This window comes from Cydia fagiglandana, chromosome 8 (assembly GCF_963556715.1).
Source record: "Cydia fagiglandana chromosome 8, ilCydFagi1.1, whole genome shotgun sequence".
NCBI classification, from domain to species: domain Eukaryota; kingdom Metazoa; phylum Arthropoda; class Insecta; order Lepidoptera; family Tortricidae; genus Cydia; species Cydia fagiglandana.
Window position 1 is genome coordinate 14801626 of NC_085939.1, and position 26809 is coordinate 14828434.

The window sequence follows — 26809 nt, forward strand, 5'->3', positions numbered from 1 at the left end:
ACAAAGTAATGTACATTGGTGGACCGTGGGTGAACCTTATTACAAAAGGCATAAGGTCCACCGGTGTACAGTTAACAGTGTGGACTTACAAACTTTGCCCACCGCGTCACAGTTCAGTAAAAGCGAAATAAATAAAACTTAAAAGTAGTTACTTACAGATACACTTTCCGAATAAAGTGAAGAAAGTGTATTTGTAACTATTTCGCTTTTTTTATTTACTTTTAAGTTATTTCGCTTTTACTGAACTGTGACGCGGTGGGCAAAGTTAAGTTGATCTTATATCTGTTGGTAAGTAGTCGATGATGTGATGGAAATTCACCTTCAGTACAACATTAAACTTTAGTCGAATTAAGTTTTCGGGCAAAAAAGTTTTCGAACTTCCTGCCCAATTCGAACTGTAAGATACGTCAATTAATAAATCTAGAAACGACATCGATTAGATGTGTCAGTGTCAAAACCGACGTTTTTGTTTGAAGTAACGTCACATTTGACACTGATATATTACTAATCCATATCGTATCTAGCCGTAATATTTGACGTATCTTAAAGTTCGAATCGGGCCCTTCGTCGCTTAATCGTAAACTTTCTAACTAGAGAGCATTATAACAATTTACAACAAGTAGCAAAAGCGAAAGTTTTTAATACCTTTTTTTCTGTTTGTAAGTGTTTTCTAACAACTTGTAAATTGTTATACAACTACACAGATCGGATGTTTGTCTATTTAGTTAACTAAGCCCTAAGCAAAATACTGGTGGAAATCCAACCTAACGGATGAAAAATTGCAAAATTAATAAAATGGGGTTTGTCCAATTTTAGGAGGAGCTATATACTACCGTCATCAGTCGGCTGGTAATGTTGCCCCATAACTTGTAGAGATTGGGAACACTGTATTGTTTTTAATCCTACAAACCGCTTGTTCTTTTGTGCTAGATCTGACGCCTAGCCTATGAGTATATGACGCACGCTTAAATTACATATTGTATGGCAACCATACCGTGATTACATTATAGTGCAATCCTTGACGCTGCGTGGCGAACGAAATGCAACTGTCACTGTCGCACTAGTAGGGAAGAGTGATAAAAAGATGACTACGATACGCTACGGAGCGTTAACGATTGGCACGTTAGCTATGCGCTCAGTACGGTTATATACCATCAGTTTGTCACTGACATGCTTGCGTGTGTGTGACGTGCGCGTGTGCGTGCGCTAAAATGTTGGAGCCGCACACGCACACATCACGCAAACGGTGTACCGTCTCTCATAAGGATCTGTATGTACTACAACGCCGCACGCGCACGTGCACGTCACGCACACGCAGACGGTGTGCACAGCCCTTAAATAAGAAAAAAAGGGCCAGGTGACATCCAACTTTATTCATATTCGGCCTGCGTATTTTCTATCTTTACCTAGCAAATTAACTTTCGTTAAAGTTTCGTGGCTCTCAATATCATATATTATTTTACTATTTTCCAATTTACGTTTACTTCAAGTGAAAATGTACGCAAAAATATAAAACGAGTTCGTGCCGTGAATAATAACTGGACTTATTTGTTGTTAATGCTATTGTTGCTATTTACTACAAATTGGCATTATAAAACCACGAATAAAACAAATATAATAAAAGTGGTCTAAAGCGATATCAATTGGATAGAGAAACTTTAGAGTACCTACTTCTGTAGTTTGAAAGCAGCTTTTAGTTCTGAATTCTTGGAATTTTTGTTTCGCCGGATACTTGTTTCGTCGAATTCTCTTGTAAGTACTCGGATTGTGGCGTCCTGAAAATAAATCCGGCGAAACAGGAATCTGGCGAAATATAAGACTGTTGAATCGGGCATTATATACTTACGAGTAGCAAAATAATACAGAAGTGTGTTAAAATAAATTACATTTCATAAAACGTATGTTAGGCAAGAGACTGATTATATACTATTATATAGGTACACAGGACACAAATACAAGAGTACCTATCTATACACCCAATTAGACATAAATAAATAAAAAAGTGATTTAAGTAACAAAATAAAATAAAATAGTTTAAATTGACCGTGTACAAACAGCAATACTCTTAACTGTCCATCGGTGGACCTTTTGCGATAAAGTCCACCAATGGACAGTTAACAGTGTGGGCGATAGTACCTAATTGATAGTACATAATACGGAAACAAGCGTTTTAATCCAGATCCGTATCATTTGGATCCGGATTGCAAACCTAATCCTACACTAGTAATTGATATGTTTAGATATAAGCTTTTTAACAAATTTTTGCGTAATCTAAAAAACCAAGAATAAAATGATTACTCAAAAATGAACAAAAATAATAAAAAATAAAGGCGAAGAATATGGCCGTCAGATTAACACATTTTAGATAAGATCAGGCTGTCTGTATGGATTTTCACGATTTTCCACCTGTATAACCATTCCGCTTTCACTATCATTATCTTGTACTGACTGAGATTCCACTTACTGAAATTCATTTGGGAGGATAACTCTATTCCTAGAGTTTTTTTATACTTATCATTACCAACAATGCCTGCCTTAATTAATGCGAGAAACGCTACCATCATTAGGAATTCTTAGACAAACGCAAGTGTTTTGTAAAGAATCACCGTTCCTTTAAGCCAAGAAATGTTGAGCAACTTCACAGTACTCAACAATTTTATTTCTTGCTTTAGCGAAAATACCTGTTTATTTAAAAGGTTACCAAGTATATAAGGTCTTGTTAATAGTGTGATTCAAATCCACGTAATTTGGTTTAGCCTTACTTACATGTCAGGTATTTATAACAACAATAACTAAATTAGGTATTATGTATTCCAGGGTTCAGGATTCCACAATCTGCTTTCTTTCTAATTTACAATATAAAATGAATATTTTTTTATTATAAATAAAGTCTGACACTAGTCGCAAATATATCACAAAAGGGTAGGTAGTTGTTTTTTTTTATATAAAAATAAATATTAGGAACAAAAACCGATCAAAGCGGTGTAAACACTGCAAGTAAGTACTTCGATTTTATTAGTGTTATAGAAATGAAAAAAAATAAATATTCAGTTCCATTCTCTCCCCAACCTTACTTTTAAATCAAGAGCACGCGAATGTAACGGATTCTATTAAGTATCATTATTTAAGACAGTCTTTCAATTCACAATTATAAGTTTCATTCTGTATATTTTATAACTTAATTGAATTTATATGAGAATTTATAAACTTTCGTGGACACTCAGTCAGAAAATTATTAGTTTCTTTCAAACTTTTTCGGACGGGTGCACTATCAATAGCTACGTTTATTTAGGTTTAATGTACTCGTATTTTCAAAGAACACTTTATGATAGACGTAGTGTGCAATTAATTAAGTTACATGTTTATCAATATTTTATTGTGTATTTAAAACGTTTACATTTTATTTTATTGATTGACTTTAAAATATTGAGAAACATTTTCATATTTTGCATAATCAAATAACATATTTTTCAAGTAAATTTATAGGAAAAAACTATATTTTTAAGCTCATAATTAAACACACTCATTGTCACAGTTTTTCTTAAAGTTTAGCCCGTAATGCTTTTTTAACACGAGTTTTTCAATGCAATGGCCGTTACGGGTGTTATCAACCGCGGGGCAATAATAATTTATAATTAAAATAATTACTTCATGAAAAACAAATGCTGACAAATATATTTTATAATTGTACGTTTTCAGAAATAGCGGAGTTAACGCACAAGTTCTCGTCTGTCACTCTATATCGGAATCAAACAGTGCGCTACGCGGCACGGATGCATGCCATCATCGCCTGCCAAATGGAATTTCAACTCTACCCCATGGACATACAGTCCTGTCCGATTTACATCGAAAGCTGTGAGTAGAATATAATTAGCTAAATAATTCTCCTAACTTGTAAGGGCCACTTGGACCATTCAATAACCTGGGGTTATCCGGTTAAACCTGGAGTTGCCATGGTTACCAGTACAATTTGATACTGGGTTAACGGTTTAACTGGTTAACTCTGGGTTATCGGGACGGTGCAAGTGGCTCTTACTGAAGTAGGATACTTATTAACCTTTTATCTACGGGGTATTATGAGCGCCTTAGTTCTTTATCGCGGGTATCTTTTTGAGGAGGGCGTAGGGATGACTCTATTTTAATGCGCTGTATTTTGAATACATCTAGCGCCATAAATGTTCGCTAACAACTTAGATAACTGACCGAGGGAAAGCCATTAAGGCTCAAATCGATACTTGTATTCACATTATACTCGTATCTTCGTTTATTGTCAAAGTTTTATAATTCAAGGTGCCTAAATGATATCCCTTTCAATTTTGAGTAGCGGTATGAGATAATAGATAATATAATAAAATACTTATATTATAAACAAAGAAAAAGCAAAATCGGTATTCGTCTTGAAATTTACACAAATGAGATTGGATTAAACTATGATTTAAGTAGGTACGTACATCATTAATTGTGACAGACCTTTTGAAACTTAAATCTAAAGTGGTTATCTGATTTTCTATCGTTCTTTTATATTTAAGTAAAAGATTTTCGATGTATCGATGTTGGCAGGCGCGATTCGGCAAAGGTAGTGTAGGATGTCCTCCGACCAGGTGGGATGACGATCTGCGAAAGACTGCAGGCAGATGCCGGATGCGGCAAGCTGAAGGCAGGGCGCTTTGGCGCTCTTTAGGGGAGGGCTATGTCCAGCAGTGGACTAATATAGCCTGATGATGATGAATGATGATGAATGATGATGATGTTGGCAGTAGAACACAAAAAATATTTAATGAATTCATTAAATTTTACGCTCTGTTTTCAAAGTAGATCGTATTTAATAGTTGTTTCTTTACAGTTTCGTACAGTAATCAAAAGGTGAGATTCCGGTGGAGCGAGGCTGGAGTCACCATAAACCCAGAGTTGAAGCTGCTGCAGTACCATATCGGAGAGCCTCTGAGGCTTGAGGAGACGAATGGATACATGATTGATAAGGACGGTAAGATAAGACGAAGCCAGAATCACTGTCAGCCAGCGAGTTTTATGGAGATTTAAAGTTATTTTACTAAAAAACAATTTATTAACTGAGTATTCAAGATAGACGTATGCAACTAGGTCGCTACCAAATTAGGAAGTAGCTCAGGTTTAAACGTACTGTAAAAGTATAAAACTTTGCCCTTTAATATAACTTTGCCCGCCGCGTCACAGTTCAGTAAAAGCTAAATAACTTAAGTTACATACACATTCTTCACTTACATATTTTGCTTTTACTGAACTGTGACGCGGTGGGCAAAGTTATGTTAAAGGGCATAGTTTTATACTTTTGCAGTACGTTACGCAAAACTTTAAAGGGCTCTGATTTGTAAGCAACTCGAGCGCTCTAATATATCCGATGGCGACTGTAGAGTAAACTTCTTGTTTTCAGGCAACTACTCAAGACTAGTAGTATACTTCAGATTCGAGCGACAGATCGGTCACCATCTGATCCAGACGTTTGCTCCATCATCCCTAGTGGTCATGCTGTCGTGGTTCAGTTTCTGGCTGGACTTGGACGCCATTCCTGGCCGAGTGACCTTGCTAGTTACATGCATGTTGACTCTGGTTACCATGTTTACTGGCCTCCGAGCTGATATACCGCCTGTGGCTTATGTGAAGGTAATAATAAAATACATAGCATAGAAAGCAAAACATTTTCTTTATTTTAAAAATTGCTTATTAAAAATAGATTGATAATGAAAATAATAAAATTGAAAAAAATATTTGTAAGTCATCAATAGCCCACGCCGACATTTTCCGCCTATTGGCGCCCCTATATGCGAGGATAAAAGGATGATACGTTAGACCAGGCCGAGCCGGAGCTTCCGGCTCTTTGTTTTCTATAAACTATGGGTGGACTATTAATACCTACCATGGTTGCAATAAACAATTATGATTATGGAAAGCATCACGTGATCACCGGTCATCTGTCAAAGAAAAGTAAGAACCGGAAGCTCCGTCCCGGCTCCGGCCCGGTCTAACGTCAGTCATCCTTTACGCACATATTTAAAGCACGTAAACACCTTCCTTGTAAACCTTTCAATTAAATTGAATGCTCATCATTGAATGGCTGCCGAAATTGGATTGTACAATCCACTCGTATGTTTACAATAAAATTTATTAACGATGTTTTAGAACATAATGATGTTTACGAATTAATAGACGTTTTGGTAAGCAATTGGTAAAGTAAACTCTCTTCAGACTATAAACATTTCTATTAAATTATAATGAAGTACTTTTTAACTTTAAGTATACAATCAAATACGGAATACATTCACCATCATTTTATAAACATTATACAATGTAATTTAATATAGAGATGCCACGAATATTCGGCAACTATTCGGTATTCGGCCTATTCGGCCACTTTGCCGAATAGTCGGTATTCGGCCGAATGTTGCCTACTATCGGCCGAATACCGAATATCTGTTGCACCTACCTAAAAAGAAAGATTACTTACACAAAAAAATAACCAAAAACTAGGTATATTTAATATTTAAAATGTATTCTAGGAAAGTAGTTAAATACGAAGACACGTTTTTGTGCATTTGTTGATTCCACATTATTTTATTTTTATCATGGGCCTGGTTTGATTGACTCTAATTAAATTAATTGATTCTGTTCAACATAAAAACATATCTTAGCAAACGTTGTGCTTTGTTGGCGAACAGTTTTCATAATAATTGTGACTCAAAATGTTCGCATGTCATGCCGAATATTCGGTCACCGAATATTCGGTATTCGGCCAAATACACTATTGGGGGCATCTCTAATTTAATATTTAGCCGGCTATATTTACTTATTGTAATTACATACATGCGATTCTAAGCATTTTTAGTCACGTAAGAAAATGCTGAAAGTTGTAAAAACTTAATTAAGAGGCTCCTATTAGACTTAAGTTCAGAGAACCAATAGAAAAAATATAATAAAATTATACTGTGTATACAAAGGACGTATGATCGTGTATGACGAATGTTATGAAAGTGAAGGAAGCGAAAGAGGTATGTCAGGATCGTAGCAAGTGTTAATCCGTGGTCTCTGCCTACCCCTCCGGGAAATAGGCGTGATTATATGTATGTCTACAAAAACCAGGTGCAATAGAAAATAATCTGCGACTATATACATTGATGGTGCTTAATTTCAGTCCATGTGGGTTCTTATGCAAATAAAACACTGTAAAATAACAAACCTATTTTCAGGCCCTGGACTTATGGATGGCCGGTTGCATGATGTTCGTATTTGCCGCGCTGGGAGAGTTCGTCGTGGTCAAGGTGTTGGACAAACAGTATCAGATGAACAAAAATAAAGCGCAAGAATCGATGCCTAGAATCATACCCGTGGTAAGTTTTAAGGGGCCGGACGATATCAGCCTGTCAGTTAAACGCAAAAGGTGACAGTTCCGCACAACTAAGAGTGACATTCCATTTCCAACTGCAGCTGCAATACTGTTCATTTTACTATGGAAATTGACAATGACAGCGACGCGTTTCCATAGTAAAATGAACAGTATTGCAGCTGCAGTTGGAAATGGAATGTCACTCTAACAGGCTTAAGTACCTATTCAGATAGCGACTGCAGCAGCCTGCGTTGTCAATTCTCTTGATAAATTGCTGTTGTAACTGCGTTACTCAAGCTGTTACATAACTGAAAAAAAATCGATCCATAGCTCATTCTATTAAATAAATTTAGAGCGAGTGTCAACGCCATGTAATCGCCATGTAGTAGGTACGCTTTTAAGACTATGAAAATAGCATCAGATGCGAAGAGTTACGCCAAGATCTGCAACGATTTTGATAGCACGCGCAGTGGAAGTGTTATTTAAATGTTAAACTTAATATAAAACATGACGTATAACTAACACTTGCACTGCGTGTGCTATCAAAATCATTGCAGACTTTTCTTGGTCTAACTGTAGACGCATTGCAGTCATTCATGTGTTTGTTACATATGTATAGGTATGTATGTATCTAGGAACGGTATGTATCTGATTATTTTTTATTGAGAAACAAACAGTCTTAAAATAAGCATATGAGCACACTTAGCTAGTAGCTACAAATTAATTTTGGTATAGACCTATAATTCCCTAATTTACAAAGAAAATTTACAAATGTATAAAATTAGTGTAAACTTATAGTACCCAATTACATAAAAAATAAAAATGGAATAGATGTAAAAGAGAAACCACTCAAATTACAAGTATCCGGTTGCTTGCAACATTTCACACTTATTTTACTTCAACAAAGAATATACAGTTTTCTTAAACAGACCTAATGAACTGCCAAACAAGTCTGCGTCCATACATTTTTCATTGTACTGCCTACATGCGCTCCCAATATATGAATGCTGTGCGTGTTTCGTTCTGCTGTTAGGATCTGATGATGTGTTGCGTGACGTACGCGTGCACAGCGGCCGGAGAGCACACTCGGCTTGGACTGCCAAAGTTCCCTAATTCGTTAATCTGTTTCAGCGTCTGAACGGCGACAAGGGCTCGTGTGGCACTGTGGCAGCCTGGGAGGGCAGCGGCGTCAGGTGCCGCAAGGTGGACGTCATGTCGCCTACTTCCCCAGCGGCGGGGACACCGGCGGTGCACCCCGCGCCCGCTGCGACCCCCCACCTCATAGGGGTTGAGCGCCGTCAGAGCATTCTTCAAGTATGAATATCATATTATCATATTTATTGTAAACTACGTGTATGTGAGGTGTGCAATAAAGAGTATTGTATTGTGTATTGTATTGTATCATATCTAATTATGCCTTGGCCACGAAATGCACGCAATGAGCTTGCAATCCGTGATCATCGAGTAAAGGGGCCCACAGATTACCAGTTCACTGGAAGATATCAGCCTGTCAGTTGCAAAAACTGACCTTTTGCGAATAACTGACAGGCTGATATCGTCAGGCGAACTAGTAATCTGTGGGCCCCTTTAGATTTCTCCAACATTCTAATGGCCACTCTGATTCTCATGAAAGAGCAGTACTACTGTTTCTACTATTCTTCTAGATCCTAGTTTGCTTATAATTCTGACAAGGTACCTATTAAGTGCGATAACAACGTAATACGAGCATCAAGAATCCTAAGAAAATAACAGTTGATCGTGATACCGGCATTTCGAACAAACGATCATCGCAAAACCGATCGATCTAGCAACCGTTTATCGCGATTTCAGACTCACGTTTGACTAGTTTCATATTATTTGTTGTTTTTTTTACAATTATATTTTTCTCAGTTATTCAATTTTCTCACTGAGTTGGAGATTTTTAAATTATGTTTACCAGTTATAAAGGCCCAAAATACAACCTAATAAATCCCTACCTACGTTTCATGTATGGGGCTTTCCTTAATTTTATTTGTGGAGCAACAGGGCAAGTTAAATAAAAGCTTGCAAAAAACATGTCACTTCAATTACATTTAAAATATGATCGTAGACAATATGAGCAGCTAGCACATTTCACCATCAGGCTCGGCAGACCTTGGTACTCGGTTTTCGATGGATGAAATGGATGTTAACGTAGCAACAACATTATTTCCCATAATTTATGAAATTTCGAATATTGCTTTGTCCCCAATTAATATTGAATGCATTTACAAAGGACCTTAATTGTTTTTGACATAAATATCCCATTATAAACCCAATGTTAATTATTAACAGGCATTCGAAATAGGTACGGATCCATATTGCTTTACCGAAACTTTGGCGGTGGCATCGATACACGATTATGACTTCTATAGAGTTGGACTCGGTGTTGGATTTCTAAATTAACTAACTGGGAAAGCATGAAAACTCATTCGTTGCGTTTCATGCCTAAAGGGTCCTTATGGTCCATGTGCTTTAAGGACCCTTCTTTGTGGAAAGCCACATTTATTTACAATTTCACTTATTTTTTAGCATTATCTTTTTATGACGATTAATATTAGTAAAAATATGTAAATCCAATATTAATTAGGTTAGATGTGCAAACTCCGCTGAAGAGCACAGTTAAATAAAGTCAACATAAGAAATATGAAATGCGCAGGAAAGCTTGTTAGATTATATTAGAAGTCAGACCTCGACAAATACGAAATGCTAACAAGAAAGTCTGTTAGTTTAGGTTAGAAGTGCAATCTTAATAATATATGAGGAATTCTGCTTAGAAAAATACTTTAAATACATAAAATAGATTGGATGACATTTATTAGACCAAATATTATAATCTGCAAAAACATGTTAAAGGTGCAATTGTACACCCATATAAACTTTTACACTTTACTGTACCTACAATGGAAAGTAGAATGGCCCATTTTTATAAAGAAATGTAACAATCAGTTTTTTGTTTGCAGGTAGCTTGGCTGGACGCGGACACGGGCCAGGAGCGTGTACTGTGGCGGGAGATCGACAAGCTCTCGCGGGTTGTGTTCCCCGCTCTGTTCCTTCTCTTCGTAACGATGTACTGGCCGGTCCTTCTACTGAAGACCAAGACGTCTTCATAACACATATTTTGAGCATCGCATTAAGTCGCCTTAAATTCGACGACCTTAAATTCCGACATATCAGCTGAGGTGCAGCTGTGGTCACGGAAAGAACGTCCCAGCAAATTTCAACGAAGATATAAACAGAGATATATATAACTTCGTATAAGATAAATAAAGTCTAAGAAAAAAACGTGCCTCGGATGTGGAGAAAAAGTCATTCTCGAATAGATGGCGCCATTATAATTTATACCTTTGGCCTATTGTCGGCTAGATGGCGTTGACGACACCGTTTGATATTCAACAATTTTAACACATATCAGTGAAAGAACATGGGTCAGTATGGAACAATAAAAAATATAAATAATTTATCCGTAAACATATTTTGATTAATTTATACATTTTCAATTTTATTTTAAGTTTTAATCGTGTGTCGATAGATGGCAGTAAATGTACCGTGACTACAAAATTGACAATGACAGGACCCCTCTATACTATCTATTCTTTTTGATATAAATAAAACAACACTGGACTACCCGAAATTAGTTTATAGAAATGTTCGGGGTAGACAAAGAAAATGCAATTGCGGTAGACCCGTATGTGTTATTGAATACGTGTCCGAAACGGGAGAGTTTAGTGTTATTTTTTCCATGTTAATGACATGGAAATCTTGAGGACGGAGAGGAATAGAGGACTTTCGCTCCACAAGATCGTTAGTACCTACGCTGAAAAATTCTGCTCATCGTAGGTGTTGTTGCCTGGAGTAACAGCTCCTTTTTTGAACTTTGTAGCACCGACAGCTCTGCTTTTGTCAAACAACAGTTGGCATTAGTGCGTATAAGGTCATAACAATCGTTGGCTATCGCTTTGTAACTCCGTAACGGTCAGATTGTTCAATTATTTGTGTCGTTTTATTGTTTTATCGGCCACTACAGAGTGTGTCTCAAAAAGATATCTTATCACGAGATATACATACAGTCTGTATCCTAACTCCTTCTCCAATATTACTGCAAAATTTCATGAATAAAGAATATTCAAGATATGAAAACAGAAACTTGAATTACACGGCGTACTATTAGGTTGTTGTTGATTGTAAATAAGAGTTAACCGGCAGAAAACTCATTAGAAATGATATTTTGTGAGCAACATGTAGGTAGATATAAAAATACGAGTAAATAAAACAAGTCGCTTTTAGACCAAGTGCGCGTGATATACAGCCGTAGGCTATTTATTGTTTAGGTATTGATGTCGGCGCGGCGGCCGATCGTAAGTTCAGGAAGATCGTAATGTTCTTAAGTAATGTTTTGACTGTGGTCACATTAAACCAATAGATAGGTAGTCATATGCCTTATGGGAATATAGTTCAGAGCCGGAAACCGCTACCAACTTTTAGTATGTTGTTGGGCATGGTTGGGCATGGCATTGGGTCTCCAAAACTGCCGGGAGACAGCGGCGCCGGCCATCTACTTCAGCGGAATGACGTCATCAAAATGACTCCCGTTTCGTTGCGAATATTGCATATTGTACCCAAACTATGCATGGCACATAATTGTGTGGGGTATTGAATGAAAGCCAGTTAAGAGCGCTCTTACAAGAAAAGTCGAAATAATGCAAAATTGATGATACTAGTCCACGAAATTCAGGACTTTGTGCTCATTATTAGAAACAATGAGTACTTGTAAAAGCAAAAGCAGTAAAAGCGTCTTCTTATCTTTTTAAATATCGTTGTAAATATTAGAAAAAGGACTTATTAAATTAGTAATGAATTTTTTTCTGATGGTCGTTTCCAAAAAACCCCGTGGAGCACTGAACGGCAAGCTCTTATTTGGAAATGTTGAGAAGTTTACTCTGCTAAACCTGGCTATTTTGTATTACTAATACCCTGTACTTTAGGCATATCAAACGATATTTTTCCTACATACCTTTGAGAAAGAGAAAATCAAAGTAAAACGAACTCAATTTTCTCTCCGAAACAAGTGTCAATTTCTACGAACATCTACTTAATATCGAAGTCATTTTCATACTCAAGCAATCTGCAACGTTTGCTTATACTGTTGGTATACATTAGTGTTTATGAAATTCTACTATAATTTTTTGGCAATTTTTTGAAAACTACTCTATATTACCGATGACGCGCGCTCGCCAGCTCAGTGCCGCGGCAGAGCTTGTACATGCAGGACGTGTGTCGGTCGGCTCCGCACATTTTCAACGGCGACGACGAGGTTTTTTATCATTGTGTGCGGCGGGCGCCGTGTAAAACGCTATACTGTGCGCGTGTAAACCGCAGCGAGAGACTTTGATCCTAGCACTGTTTTTATAGTATTATAATTAATAATGGTACAGTTTAATAAACTACCGGACACGATTAAAAATATTTGAAACGACCTGACATTCTATATGTATTTATTTGACTCAAGATAGTACTCAGGGTCTGATGATGGAGCCGGAAAGTGGTCACCGGTACCAATCAACCATGCAACTAAACCACTTTGTGTTTAGGCTCGTTTTATTCATCTCAACAAGATCTTTGACACAAGATAGTACTCAGGGTCTGATGATGGAGCCGGAAGGTGGTCACCGGTACCAAAGTACCAATCAACCATGCAACTAAACCACTTCGTGTTTGGGCACGTTTGATTCGGCTCAACAAGATCTTTGACTTAAGATAGTACTCAGGGTCTGATGATGGAGCCGGAAGGTGGTCACCAGTACCAGTCAACCATGCAACTAAACCACTTCGTGTTTAGGCTCGTTTTATTCGTCTCAACAAGATCTTTGACACAAGATAGTACTCAGGGTCTGATGATGGAGCTGGAAGGTGGTCACCGGTACCAATCAACCATGCAACTAAACCACTTCGTGTTTAGGCTCGTTTTATTCGTCTCAACAAGATATTTGACACAAGATAGTACTCAGGGTCTGATGATGGAGCCGCAAGGTGGTCACCGGTACCAATCAACCATGCAACTAAACCACTTCGTGTTTAGGCTCGTTTTATTCATCTCAACAAGATCTTTGACACAAGATAGTACTCAGGGTCTGATGATGGAGCCGAAAGGTGGTCACCGGTACCAATCAACCATGCAACTAAACCACTTCGTGTTTAGGCTCGTTTTATTCGTCTCAACAAGATCTTTGACACAAGATAGTACTCAGAGTCTGATGATGGAGCCGGAAGGTGGTCACCGGTACCAATCAACCATGCAACTAAACCACTTCATGTTTGGGCTCGTTTGATTAGTCTCAACAAGATCTTTGACACTGAAGATACACAAGGTTTGATTATGGAGCTGAAAGGCGGCCACGGGTACCAGTATATCATGTAACTGAACCACTTGGTGTTTAGGCACGTTTTATTCATCTCAACAAGATCTTTGACACAAGATAGTACTCAGGATCTGATGATGGAGCTCGAAGGTGGCGACGGGTACCTGTCTATCATGCAGTGTTGGCATCAATCTGAACTAAATCAATCCGGATTGATCAATCGAATTGACGCGTCAATCCGAATTGATCAATTCGAATTGATTTAATTCTGATTGACGCGTCAATCTCATTGAATCAATTTGAATTAACGCATCAATCCTCAATTCGGATTAAATCAATTCTCAATCTAGATTAACCTAGGGTCCCTTTCCCTTCCCTAAGATTAGTTTTCAAAGGTGTCCTTTTTAGGGACTTACTTACTGGACTTTTAAAGTCGATATCTGAGGTTCCCAGAGGTTCGAAAACATGTTCCTGATGTCAGTATTGACTGATGTTCCTTTTAGGGACATTTTTTCGAAATTGGCCAATTACGTTCATATTCGTAATCGATGTCGACCATAGGTCCCGAAAAATGTTTCTGACGTCAGTATTGAAGGATGTCCCTTCCATTTCGGGACATTTTTTTAAATTGATCGTTGGCACTTTAAAACGATATCTGAGATTTCCAAAGGTTCCGTAACATGTTTCCGACGGCAATACAGACGGAGTTTCCTTTTTTTTCTGGACATTTATGGGACATTTCTTCCAATTAACCGATTGCGTTCAATATCGATATCTGAGGTGCCCAAAGGTTTCGAAACATGTTTCTGACGGCAATACCGAGAAATGACCTTTTTTCAGCAGGGTGGCGTAATGCAGGTAGTAAAGTAAGTACGCGGCTAAAGTGTAGAATCTAAATTGCCGTTGAGACGATATTTTGCACCTCAGATATCGATTTTGAATGCAATCAGTCACTTTCAAAGAATGTCACTAAAATGTCCCAAAACAGGACACCTTTCAATATTGCACTTGAAAAAATGTTTAGAAACCTCTGTTTACCTCAGATATCGATTTTAAACGCAATCGGGTAATTTCTAGAAATGTCCCAAAAAAGGACATCTCTCAATATTTCTCTCGGAAACAAGTTTCGACACCTTTGGGCACCTCAGATATCGATTTTGAACGCTATCGGTTAATTTCAAGGAAAGTCCCGCAAATGTTCCAAAAAGGACATCCTTCATATAGCCGTCGGAAACAGGTTTCGGAACCTTTGGTAAACTCAGACACCGCTTTTGAACGCATTTGGTCAGTTTCACAAAAATGGCCTAAATAAAAAGGACATTAGGTAGGTACATACAAAGTATAATCGTCAATCCGAATTGACGATTGAGGATTGACCGATCAATTCGAATTAACGATTAGTAATCGTCAATCTTCAATCAGTAGATTTAGAATTAGTTTCGTCAATCGTCAATTCGAATTGATTTTTTGCCAACACTCCTATCATGTAACTGAACCACTTCGTGTTTGGGCTCGTTTGATTCGTCGCGACAAGATCTTTGATACAAGATACTACTCAGGGTCTGATGATGGAGCTCGAAAGTGGCGACGGGTACCAGTCTATCACATAACTGAACCACTTCGTGTTTGGGCTTCGTGTTTGGTTTATCACCTAGTGTCAAAGATCTTGTTGAGACGAATCAAACGAGCCTAAACACGAAGTGGTTTAGTTGCATGGTTGATTGGTACCGGTGACCACCTTCCAGCTCCATCATCAGACTCTGAGTATCACCTAGTGTCAAAGATCTTGCTGAGACTAATCAAACGAGCCTAAACATGAAGTGGTTTAGTTGCATGGTTCATTGGTACCGGTGACCACCTTCCGGCTCCATCATCAGACTCTGAGTATCACCTAGTGTCAAAGATCTTGTTGAGACTAGTCAAACGAGCCTAAACATGAAGTAGTTTAGTTGCATGGTTGATTGGTACCGGTAACCAACTTCCAGCTCCATCATCAGACTCTGAGTATCACCTAGTGTCAAAGATCTTGTTGAGATGAATAAAACGAGCCTAAACACGATGTGGTTTAGTTGTATGGTTGATTGGTAATGGTGACCACCTTCCAGCTCCATCATCAGACCCTGAGTACTGTCTTGTGTCAAAGATCTTGTTGAGACGATTCAAACGAGCCCAAACGCGAAGTGGTTTAGTTACATGATAGACTGGTACCCGTGGCCACCTTCCAGCTCCATCATCAGACCCTGTGTATCTTCAGTTTCTTGTAACTTGTTTCTTGTAAATAAGCGAGTACCTATAATTTCTGTCGAGTAATATACGTTCATAAGTACGAGTATGGGGCTATTCATAAATGACGTCGTTTCAAATGGGAGGAGGGGGGGGGGGTCTGGACATCGGATGATGGTAGCATGACGTAGGAGGAAACAGAGTCATCCGAAGCATGATTTTTGGATGATTTGAGGGATGGGGGGGTCAAAAATAGATGACGTAATTTATGAACAGCCCCTATGTACATTTGCACTGAATTTAGTATTTTCGTACTTACCAAATAACAGTTTTAGGACTTTATAAGTTAAGTACAGTTAGTGTTGTTATGGTTGATTTCAATATGCTTCGCGAAGGATCAAGAATGTTTAATCCATCATTGTAGTGCGAGTGTGGTAGAAGGGATCGGAATACTGAGCTCGCACGGCCTGCCGCAGCGCGTAAAATACCTAAACTCGCTCAACCCCGAAATGTAATAGCACTCTTAAATATGCTATATTTCATTTATACAGTGTGTATCAAAATATTCAGCCGTTTAAGAGCCATTTGCAAAAGAATCAAAATGACGTAAAAAAATATTCAATTATTTGGGTTTTACAACCAAACCAAAAGTCGGACGTTAAAGCAATGTACTACAAAATTAAAGACGACGTCTGACGCCATACTTTGATATCAATCAAGTCAAAATTGGGCCAAATATGTGGAAATTATGCATCAAAATGTAGATATTTGCCCATACAAATGCATTAAAGTTAAAAAAATCCAAATTGGTCATTTTCAGGATAATCCGCGTAAGCTTCTAGTAAGTTATTAGCAATATGACCTGGGTCCTAAAACTGCCGGGAGACCATCTTTATTGTCCCCGAGTCACGAATAATGACGTCATACAAATAATCACTGCCGAATTTCGTAAAATGTAAATTATAGCTATACTATGAGTCACACATACATATGTGTTACATGTAATGAAAGGTTATTAAATTTAGTATGATTCACCTAAACATTGTTTCTAAAAAAAATGTACGGTTTAAGAACTAGAAACAAAGAAATACCACTTTTTATGGAAAAAGTAGATGTATATCAATTTCATAGCTAAACTAAAATCGTCAATAAAATGTTGCGTATAATATTTGAAAAACCAGTTATTCAAATATGTATCACAATTTAAATTTTACATTTCCGACAAAAACTGTGGAAGTTCTGGAAAAAAAACTAAAGCGCCCCAACAATTCTACCTTAATGCGCTCATATTATGCAAAGAATAGTTCTAATCATCGAGTATTAAATGAATGAACATTACATAAAATACATGAAAACGACATTTTCGAATGGAACCATAATGAAAAAAATAATAATTTACTTGATAAGTAAGCAAAATACTGTTTCTTTAAGTATCTAATCTCCTCCTTTCAAAGTCGGTTAAAATGTGGCTTTTGTGACCTGTGCTACAAAGACAAATAAATTGACACTTAATTTATCAAAATCAGTTCAGTACTTTCATGCAAACGGTACCTACACATGCACGCATAGATAGCAAATTCGCGCAAATGAAGCGCTGGTGGCCTAGCGGTAAGAGCGTGCGACTTGCAATCCGGAGGTCGCGGGTTCAAACCCCGGCTCGTACCAATGAGTTTTTCGGAACTTATGTACGAAATATCATTTGATATTTACCAGTCGCTTTTCGGTGAAGGAAAACATCGTGAGGAAACCTGCATACATCTGCGAAGAAATTCAAAGGTGTATGTGAAGTCCCCAATCCGCATTGGGCTAGCGTGGGGACTATAGCCCAAGCCCTCTCGCGCTCGAGAGGAGGCCTGTGCCCAGCAGTGGGACGTATATAGGCTGAGATGATGATGATGATGAAGGTAGAATTGTTGGGGCGCTTTAGTTTTTTTTCCAGAACTTCCACAGTTTTTGTCGGAAATGTAAAATTTAAATTGTGATATATAGTTGAATAACTGGTTTTTCAAATATTATACACAAATTTTTTTTGACAATTTTAGTTTAGCTATAAAATTGATACATGTCTACTTTTTCTATAAAAAGTGGTATTTCGTTGTTTCTAGCTCTGAAACCGTACATTTTTTTTGCAAACAATGTTTAGGTGAATCATAATACATTTAATAACCTTTTATTACATGTAACACATGTGTATGTGAGACTCGTGGTATAGCTATAATTTACATTTTGCGAAATTCGGCAGTGATTATTTATATGACGTCATTATTTGTAACTGAGGAACAACAGAGATGGTCTCCCGGCAGTTTTAGAATCCAGGTCATATTGCTAATAACATACTAGAAGCTTATGCGGATTATCCTGAAAATGACCAATTTGGATTTTTTTAACTTTTATGCATTTGTATGGGCAAATATCTAGATTTTGATGCATAATTTCCACATATTTGGTCCAATTTTGATTTTATTGATATCAGTGTATGGCTTGAGACGTCAACTTTAATGTTGTAGTACATTGCTTTATCGTCCGACTTTTGGTTTGGTTGTAAAACCCAAATAATAGAATATTTTTTTACGTAATTTTTATTTATTTGTAAATTTCTCTTAAACTGTTGCATAATTTGGTACACTTTGTATAAATAAAATATAGTTTATTTAATTGGCTTTCATTTAATACCCCACACGTGTATGTGCTATGCATAGTTTGGGTGCAGAATGCAATATTCGCAACGAAGCGGGAGTCATTTTGATGACGTCATTCCGCTGAAGTAGATGGCCGGCGCCGCCGTCTCCCGGCAGTTTTGGAGACCCAATGCCATGCCCAACAACATACTAAAAGTTGGTAGCGGTTTCCGGCTCTGAACTATCTCTGCGACCGTTTCCCATAAGGCATGGCACTAAGGTAGGATAAGTTCGTTAGGTTGCTTCAGATGCCAAATTGTTTAGAAATGGGAGCCCCGCAAAGCGGGGCTCCGTCGACCCAGGGAATGAGACAAAGATTTTCACATTTCACGATATGCCTAGAAATTTCACGATCTGTCTGATCTTACGATCGGCCGCTGACATTGGTAGGTAATGGAGATTGCCGGGATTTGAGACTTTATTTAATCCATTTGGATTTGTTGCCGCATTTGATCATCAGTGTTCAACGTCATGTAAGACTTTATTAAACTAAAAACTGAAAAACAACGTAAACTGCAAATAAACGATATCTTATCTTATCTTAAAAATAATAATTCAAAAGTGCCTTCAAAATTGTGCTTATGTCACTGGCTATTCCTCCCTTACTGGGCACTAAAATAAAAGGGAACAAAATTTATTTGAATAATACTAACCTATGAGTCATTTTATCAATACAAATCTGTGGCCCTAGTGAAAAAGGGTACAAGTCTCGAACAGATTAGGTGTAAAAGGGCATAAGTGTTACGTGGAACTTACACCCTTTTGCTCCTGCGCTACCTGAGACTTGTACCCTTATTCACTAGGGCCACAGAATTATGTATAATATCAATCGAATTCCTCCCGGTAATCTACTTTTAAATCTTAGTTATAATGTTAAACTAAAAAAACTGTACAAATTATAATAAGGCGCACATTTTTAAAATGTAAATATTCTTAAGCTACATGCGATTCGAGCACAGATTTAATATTTTAACTGAAAGTTATATAATATTATTAAAAATAATTATGAACACCAAGTATGACTATTTAATGAAATTCCTTGGAATAAATTCTTGTCTGATTTACTTAATATTATAAAGAATTAAACCTACCGTAAAATACGATAACATTGCCCTTTCAACATAACTTTGCCCACTGCGTCACAGTTCAAAGCGAAATAACTTAAAACTACTACTAAAGACATTTCGCTCGTACTGAACTGTGACGCGGTGGGCAAAGTTATCTTGAAAGGGCAATGTTATGGTATTTGACGGAATGTATTATTTTATGTCCACGTGAAAGATATTACCTGTGTTTACATTTTCACCTTATTGCAAAGCAGTAAGGTGCAAAACTGGAATCGTAATCTTTTTGACCTACTTATATATAAATATATTTATAGTTTATTCTGTGTCAACTGCATATTATAAAGGCATACATATATGTATATATTTTTACATCTCGTTTTTATTAATATCTATATACAGGGTGGAACATTTCTAGAGACTGAGCTAGAAGGATAATGTTATTCAAGTGATCTACAATCCAGTTATTATTATCGTAAAGCTGGATATAAAAGTAAAACAAAATCATTATAAAGTAATGTTTTTATATCAGTGACAACACTACAAAGTTATTTACATTTTAAATTGACACCTGTCGTGTTATTCAGTAGGATCTACCTGCTACAATGAAACATACAGGTTTCGCTACTAATGTTTAACTGTATCTCTAAAACGGTTAGAAATATTAACGTGATTCATCATCATCATCATCATCATTTCAGCCTATATACGTCCCACTGCTGAGCACAGGCCGCCTCTCATGCGCGAGAGGGCTTGGGCTATAGTCCCCACGCTAGCCCAATGCGGATTGGGAACTTCACATACACCGTGACCATACACGTGATTAGTAAGTGAAAAATAAAGTACGTAGCCTAAACAACAATTCCCAGTTTGCGTAAAAGTCCTTCGTTCTGTTCCACCTGATATATGTATACCTGTATTAATAAATAGATAACGTTAAAAATTAAACAGACTATTGTTTTAAGAGTTGTACAGTAAAATGCAATAATATGTTACTTCGAATGCCGCAAACATATCGCTCCTTGAAAAACATAGTATCACTTAACTATACAAAAGAATAAAAACCATTCGAATAGTGACGTTGTTCCATTATTAAAACGATGAATTTTTAGGCACAAATCATTTTGTATAGTGACAGTATCGTATTTGTTTGAAGAAACGTCACATTTGACACTGACATATCTAATCCATATCGTTTCTAGATCTATTAGTTGACGTATCTTAAAGTTAGAATCAGGCCGTATGTTTCTCAAGTAAATGCGACACGCTCAAATGGCTCTACAAATAAGGTCGTGTAAGATATTGTTGCGGTCTTCGATGTGTAACAATTTATTGCAGGTAACTGTACATAAGCACAGCTTTAAGCTTTAAGAATTGTGATAGTTATTTAAGGACAATATTATATATTGTACATTATTTTGTACTATTAAAATATGTATTTATTAAATAGGCATTTAAATTTAAAATCACTGAAAAAAGAGCTCCCCTGTAACTCAATGGAGGGCGTGCGCATATTAATTACATTAAAATATATTAAGACGAAACAGGAGCTGAGTTTTAAATATTTTAGGTAAATATACCCGTCTCGCCAACGGAAGCGGCTCCTAAAACTAGTGCGATAAGGACAAGGCGAAAAATCCCGCGTATTAATCTCAAAAATCGAGGTTTCGTACTCGACTGTTTCCTCCTCCAAAACTTAACCAATCCTAACCAAACTTGAAAATCTAAATGACTATGAAATTACGTGTGTCGGACCGTTTTGCTTTTTTGGCTAATTGATATCAGTTTTGAATACTACGCCTCTCATTGCGGCATAGTCAATTAGACCATTTTCGCCATTTTTGAAGGGCTCTAGCGCCTTAAAAAACAAAAATATCAAAAAAAGCAAAACGGTCCGACACAGATATTGATAATAATAATCTGTGTTCAAAAGATCATTGCTTTAGCATCAAAACCCACGGAGGAAACAGTCGAGTACGTTTGTATGGAGAAATGACCACTCCTGTTGGCTCTTAATAATGTTTTTAGATCGGAAAACGTGAAGTCTAAGTTGACAACGTGTAGCGAAACATGTCGAACAATTATCGACTTAAAAAACGTGATGGACTCGTTTATGATTATATTCTATGAGCCACTCGACACTAGCGTCTTGCGAACGTCGGCATCTATAGTAGACCCAAACCAAACGGACGACCGGGGTCATATCTCTATCTCTCTCACCCTACCTTGGACCACGCGAGCGTGAATGAGAAGTTTTACGATCCCAGTCGTCAGTTTGGTTTGCATCTACTATAGTCAACAGTATGGCTGCTGCTTGACGGAACGTTGGCGCAACCAGTACGGTTACCATCAGTTTGTCACTGACATAAACGCCGTCGAGAACGTAATTTACTTTCTATACATCTCGCTCGCACTCGCATATTAGTGCAAATGGGATGTTTAGAAAGTAAATTACGTTCTCGACGGCGTTTATGTCAGTGACAAACTGATGGTAACCGTACAGGCGTGGCTCACTCCGCGATTTCGTCGCTTTGCTACAGGTAGCTAAAAGTATTATATTTATATTTCAAGTCCGTTCGGCCCCAATTTTGGGGTTTGCCATAAGCCGCTCGTGGCGCTGTCGCCACCTAGCGGCCATATCTGTGCTGATCGTAACAGACGCGTTTTGTTAGAGAGTAGGTCTTCTGTACCTAGTACTATTATTTATTCTGTGGCGCAACTAAGAAGCGACGCCATTTCCCATACCGTTGACTAGACGGAGTAGACGGCGACGCTCAAAAGGCGCTAGTGTGCCGTGGCCCTGAATGTACGGGTCTCTAGAAATTTTGCTATTAAAATTAAATTTCGTGCGCAAACTGTATAATGTAAGCAAGTTTCTTACATATTAATGTTAGACTAGCCTCTCGACTCCATGTCGTTAAAACTACACTTTATGTTCATCCCCTTAGGGGAAGAACATTCAAAGATACTTTCTTAGTGGAGTGCTTTGAATTATAATATTTATTTTAACTACAAGGTACTAGGTACCTTCAATGGTTTATGCGGTTATCACACTGATGCCAATTTGAACGTAACTCCGGTGTATGAAAGTGACAGCGCTCTGTATATAGCGATGTCCCTCTCGCACACCGGAGTAACGTGTGAATGCGTATCCAGTGTGAAGATTCGAGCCACCTTAAGCTGTGCGTTAACAGTCCGTATAACGCGACTGTTTTGTATAAGATATATTATTAAGATTAATAATTCTGCTCCTAACATTGGCGACATACTAAGTCCTAAAAGATATAAAAGTGGGTTTATATATGAATTTGCTTTAACTTACAGCCGTATTCGAACAATGAGATACGTCAAATACTAGATATTGAAACGATATGGATTAGATATGTCAGTGTCAAACCAATGTCAAAAGTGACGTATTTGTTTGAAGAAACGTCAATTTTGACACTTGTTTGACACTGACATGTCTAATCCATATCTTTTCTAGATCTATTAACTTACGTATCTTAAAGTTGGAATCGCGCCGTTAAGGGGCCCACTGATTACCTATCCGCCGGACAGTATCGACCTGTCAGTTGTTCGGAACTATCAAAATTTTGTTCTAACTGACAGGCCGATACCGCCCGGCGGACTGTTAATCAGTGGGCCCCTTTAGTATTTTATGTATAATAGTAAACAGATCGTTATTGTTAATAACTATGCTTCTAAATACGAGTTGGAATGTTTCTGTTACGAGTTTGTAATGAGCTATTTCTCAAAGAACTAAGTGAACGATTGTTAAATGTGATAATAAATAAGTTTTGAAGAACATCTTTCACTGTTTTTGGTCCTTTCGCATCGTTTTGCAGCTCTGCTCCGCTTGAAATTGTGCTAGTTCCAAGGAATAAAAGAGTCTTGAATGACTACGTTACTTAATAATTCTTTAAACGAGCTAAAAGGGAACATTATGCATCCAGCGAGGCAGAGACATATCGTGATATTAAGCTTCCTATCAAAGGCAAACCTATAAAGCATAGGGCTTTATTATATACCTAAGGGGTGGAGATGCTGTCTGTCAATATACTGCTTGCCCTGCCAACTCTTAAAAAAAATCATTTTTTATTTTATTTTATAGCCTGGATTCCAACAATTTAAGCCAAATGTCATAGAACAAAACTAGAGAAAGGGGCAAGTTATGATGGCGCCATCTATGCAAACCTTTGTCAGTTGCCAACCCCAAGAGACTTATCCTCAAATTCTCATAGTACTCCATATAGTAATAAATATTTCAATCTCGGCTAAGAGTGAATTGTCATTCGAAAATGATATTTACCGTACCTATAGATGTGTATTTAAGGTGGATGTCTAGGGCTGTCCTGCCGACAAGCCACCAAAAGATGGCGTGATTGTGCACAAATTGCGGATTATCACTATTTCTTTCAAAACTCAAACTATTTTCTAAGATGTGTTAATATTGGCGCAAACAATAAAAAATATTACGTCTAAATCGAAATATATTCCACTCAACTGTGTCTCATTTCATCAAAATCAGACAAAACTGCAAAATATTGCAATTTCTTGCATTCACGCACACTACCATATCTACTGGCAGTCCCCCAGTGTCAGTCTTGTGAACTTTACGCCAAAATATACTAGAGGTCGCTAGTACAGAACATGACTTTTGTAATAATGTAATTAGCTAACTAGGGACAAAAGTGTAAACTAGATGGCGTGGTGTAAGAGATGATTTTTTTAGCAAGATTAATTTATGGTAAAGGCGCATCCAGACGAACTGAATTTAGCACCAGAATGGGCGGATTGTCTATGGTCACGGACGTTGTACATATTCTGTAAGGCCTCTTACAGACCTTGCAACTAATACCGGAATGTAACGCAAATCGCACGCAATTATCGGTGAGGTTTATAGAGGTCCATACAATAAATTCGTGACTGTATGCAGAACGTTATTATTCCTTTTTGCTCGATGCTGTCTTCGACTGCCATACATTTGTTATACTACCTACATAAACAATACCCACATTATATGCACGTAGCGTACGTTTCATGGCTCCTGGCCGATTTTAAGCTACCTACATTCCAAATTGTAAATTTCGAAGGTCACGATTACATACTTTCTACAATGCAACACGCATTTTTTTAATCAATCAATTCACACCCCAAAGTAGGATGCGAGTGTCCAAATGGTCCAAAAGAACTTTTTCCAAAATCACTGGCATATTCAATCCTGATGCTAAAAACATGTTCCAAATATTTGTGGCTTTCCATCACAAATGGGTCCTTATGCTTCAAGTGCAATAAGGTCCTTTCCAACTGCAATGCCAACAGAAATTCTTATAAAAAGGTGCTTATTGCACATGAAACATAAGGACCATTGTCTGAATGGAAAACCACATTTGTATGGAAATTGTAGATTCCACTAAGTTACGTCACGCAAGTACAAGAGAAGTACTAAAACGTGACGTAATGGAACGGACATCTTATTTTTTTAAGTGGTAGTATGGAATGCTGACGGTGTAGAATGAACCCAAAAATGTCCATGGACACAAAGTTGAATTACAATGCAGAACTGAAATATTCATGTTTTAGTTTAGGGGAAAGTACCTACCTAATGCAAGCTTTAAGACGAAACGGGAGCTGAGCTAAAAGTCAGTTTTGAGATTTCTCAATAAAATAAATAAATAAAATAAATAATGCACGCACACAGACGCGTGCGGTGCGCCCGTACTCGCGCTGGCGCGCACCTCACTGATTGCAATTTGCATTGCCACTTTTTGTTACTGCTACTACTAAGTAGGGTAATTCGCCAGTAACTGGCCACTTTTAATAACTGGCCGCCCTAAACTAAAAATGAATCCTATTCACCTATAAACAGAATTCATTTTAGTATAAGGTTTCAATAACTTCAATAACTGGCCACTTTATACTAAAATTAATTCTATTTATAGGTGAATATAATTCATTTTTGGTTTGGGGTGGCCACTGACGAATTACCCTATAGCGATTGAACTTTTTTACTTACCCAGCTTACGTTTACGGAACTCGATATCGAATAGGGTAATTCGCCAGTAACTGGCCGCCCTAAACTAAAAATGAATTCTATTCAACTCTATACAGAATTCATTTTAGTAGGTATAAGGTTTCAATAACTGGCCACCTTATACTAAAATGAATTCTATTTATAGGTGAATAGAATTCATTTTTGGTTTGGCGTGGCCAGTTACTAATATAGTGGCCTGTTACTGGCGAATTACCCTATTTATGTACTTAGTGGTTAATACTAGTATCAAGTAAGTATTTTTTTTTTCAATAATGCTCAGAAACGAAGTATAGACATGACAAATATAAATATTAACGTCTTTGTAAGGCAGGATTGGACATTCTATAGAGTAAGAGTAAGTGTATGAAACAACCAATTCAGCTAGGACTAGGGAATGCTATCTAGATCTCGCAATTTCGAGATCTCGCTAGATCTCGCACGTACGCATGAAATCTCGATATATGCAATCTCGGTCGAGATCTCGATTAATACAAGGTGTCCAGAAAGGGTATCGGGTATTTGTTTTAGCGCCATATTCGAAACGGGGCCACGAAAGGGAGCGGGGAGGGGTTCGTAGCGTGCGCCATTTAGTGGAGTTTTAGCCACGATGGAACAGTACTCGGGGACGCATCGCGCATTTTGCGTACGAGCGTATTATCGTAATGGTGATTTAATAGTGACTGCTCAACGTCTGTATCGTGCGGAATATCGTACACGCCACGCGCCAAGTAAGTAAGCAAAATGGGCGATGCGTCCCCGAGTACTGTTCCATCGTGGCTAAAACTCCACTAAATGGCACACGCCACGAACCCCTCCCCGCTCCCTTTCGTGGCCCCGTTTCGAATATGGCGCTAAAATAAATACCCGATACCCTTTCTGGACATCTTGTATATTCGAGATCTCGAACAAGGCTGAAAGTGAAATACTTTGTTTTAAGTAATATATGACCTTAGATTCATGTTGTTCAGGCAGTGCTATTATGTGTCCGGCTTTAGCTCTATTATTGTTACGCAGTTTCTAAGTAAAGGTAAATAGTGGTTTAACATCGATAGCATTTCATAGAAGTAAAGTAAAAA

The 26809-nt window shown here is 37.6% G+C and overlaps 1 protein-coding gene across 3 annotated transcripts in view; it reads left to right on the forward strand.

Moving 5' to 3' along the window:
* LOC134666779 (glycine receptor subunit alpha-1) overlaps window positions 1–24194 on the forward strand; it is a 71960-nt gene extending 47766 nt beyond the window's left edge. The window contains exons 6-13 of one of the 3 annotated variants that reach the window (XR_010098548.1): window positions 817–849; window positions 3700–3855; window positions 4844–4984; window positions 5411–5640; window positions 7221–7361; window positions 8489–8671; window positions 10339–11802; window positions 18856–24194. Coding sequence is in view for 2 of the 3 variants with exons in the window: in XM_063524064.1 (XP_063380134.1) it covers window positions 817–849; window positions 3700–3855; window positions 4844–4984; window positions 5411–5640; window positions 7221–7361; window positions 8489–8671; window positions 10339–10488 (1034 nt within the window). In the remaining variant the exon portion in view is untranslated. Of the gene's footprint in view, window positions 1–816; window positions 850–3699; window positions 3856–4843; window positions 4985–5410; window positions 5641–7220; window positions 7362–8488; window positions 8672–10338; window positions 11887–18855 lie in introns of those variants that run through there. The other 2 variants (XM_063524064.1, XM_063524065.1) reach the window with 2 other exon arrangements.
* Window positions 24195–26809: the final 2615 nt, after the last annotated feature.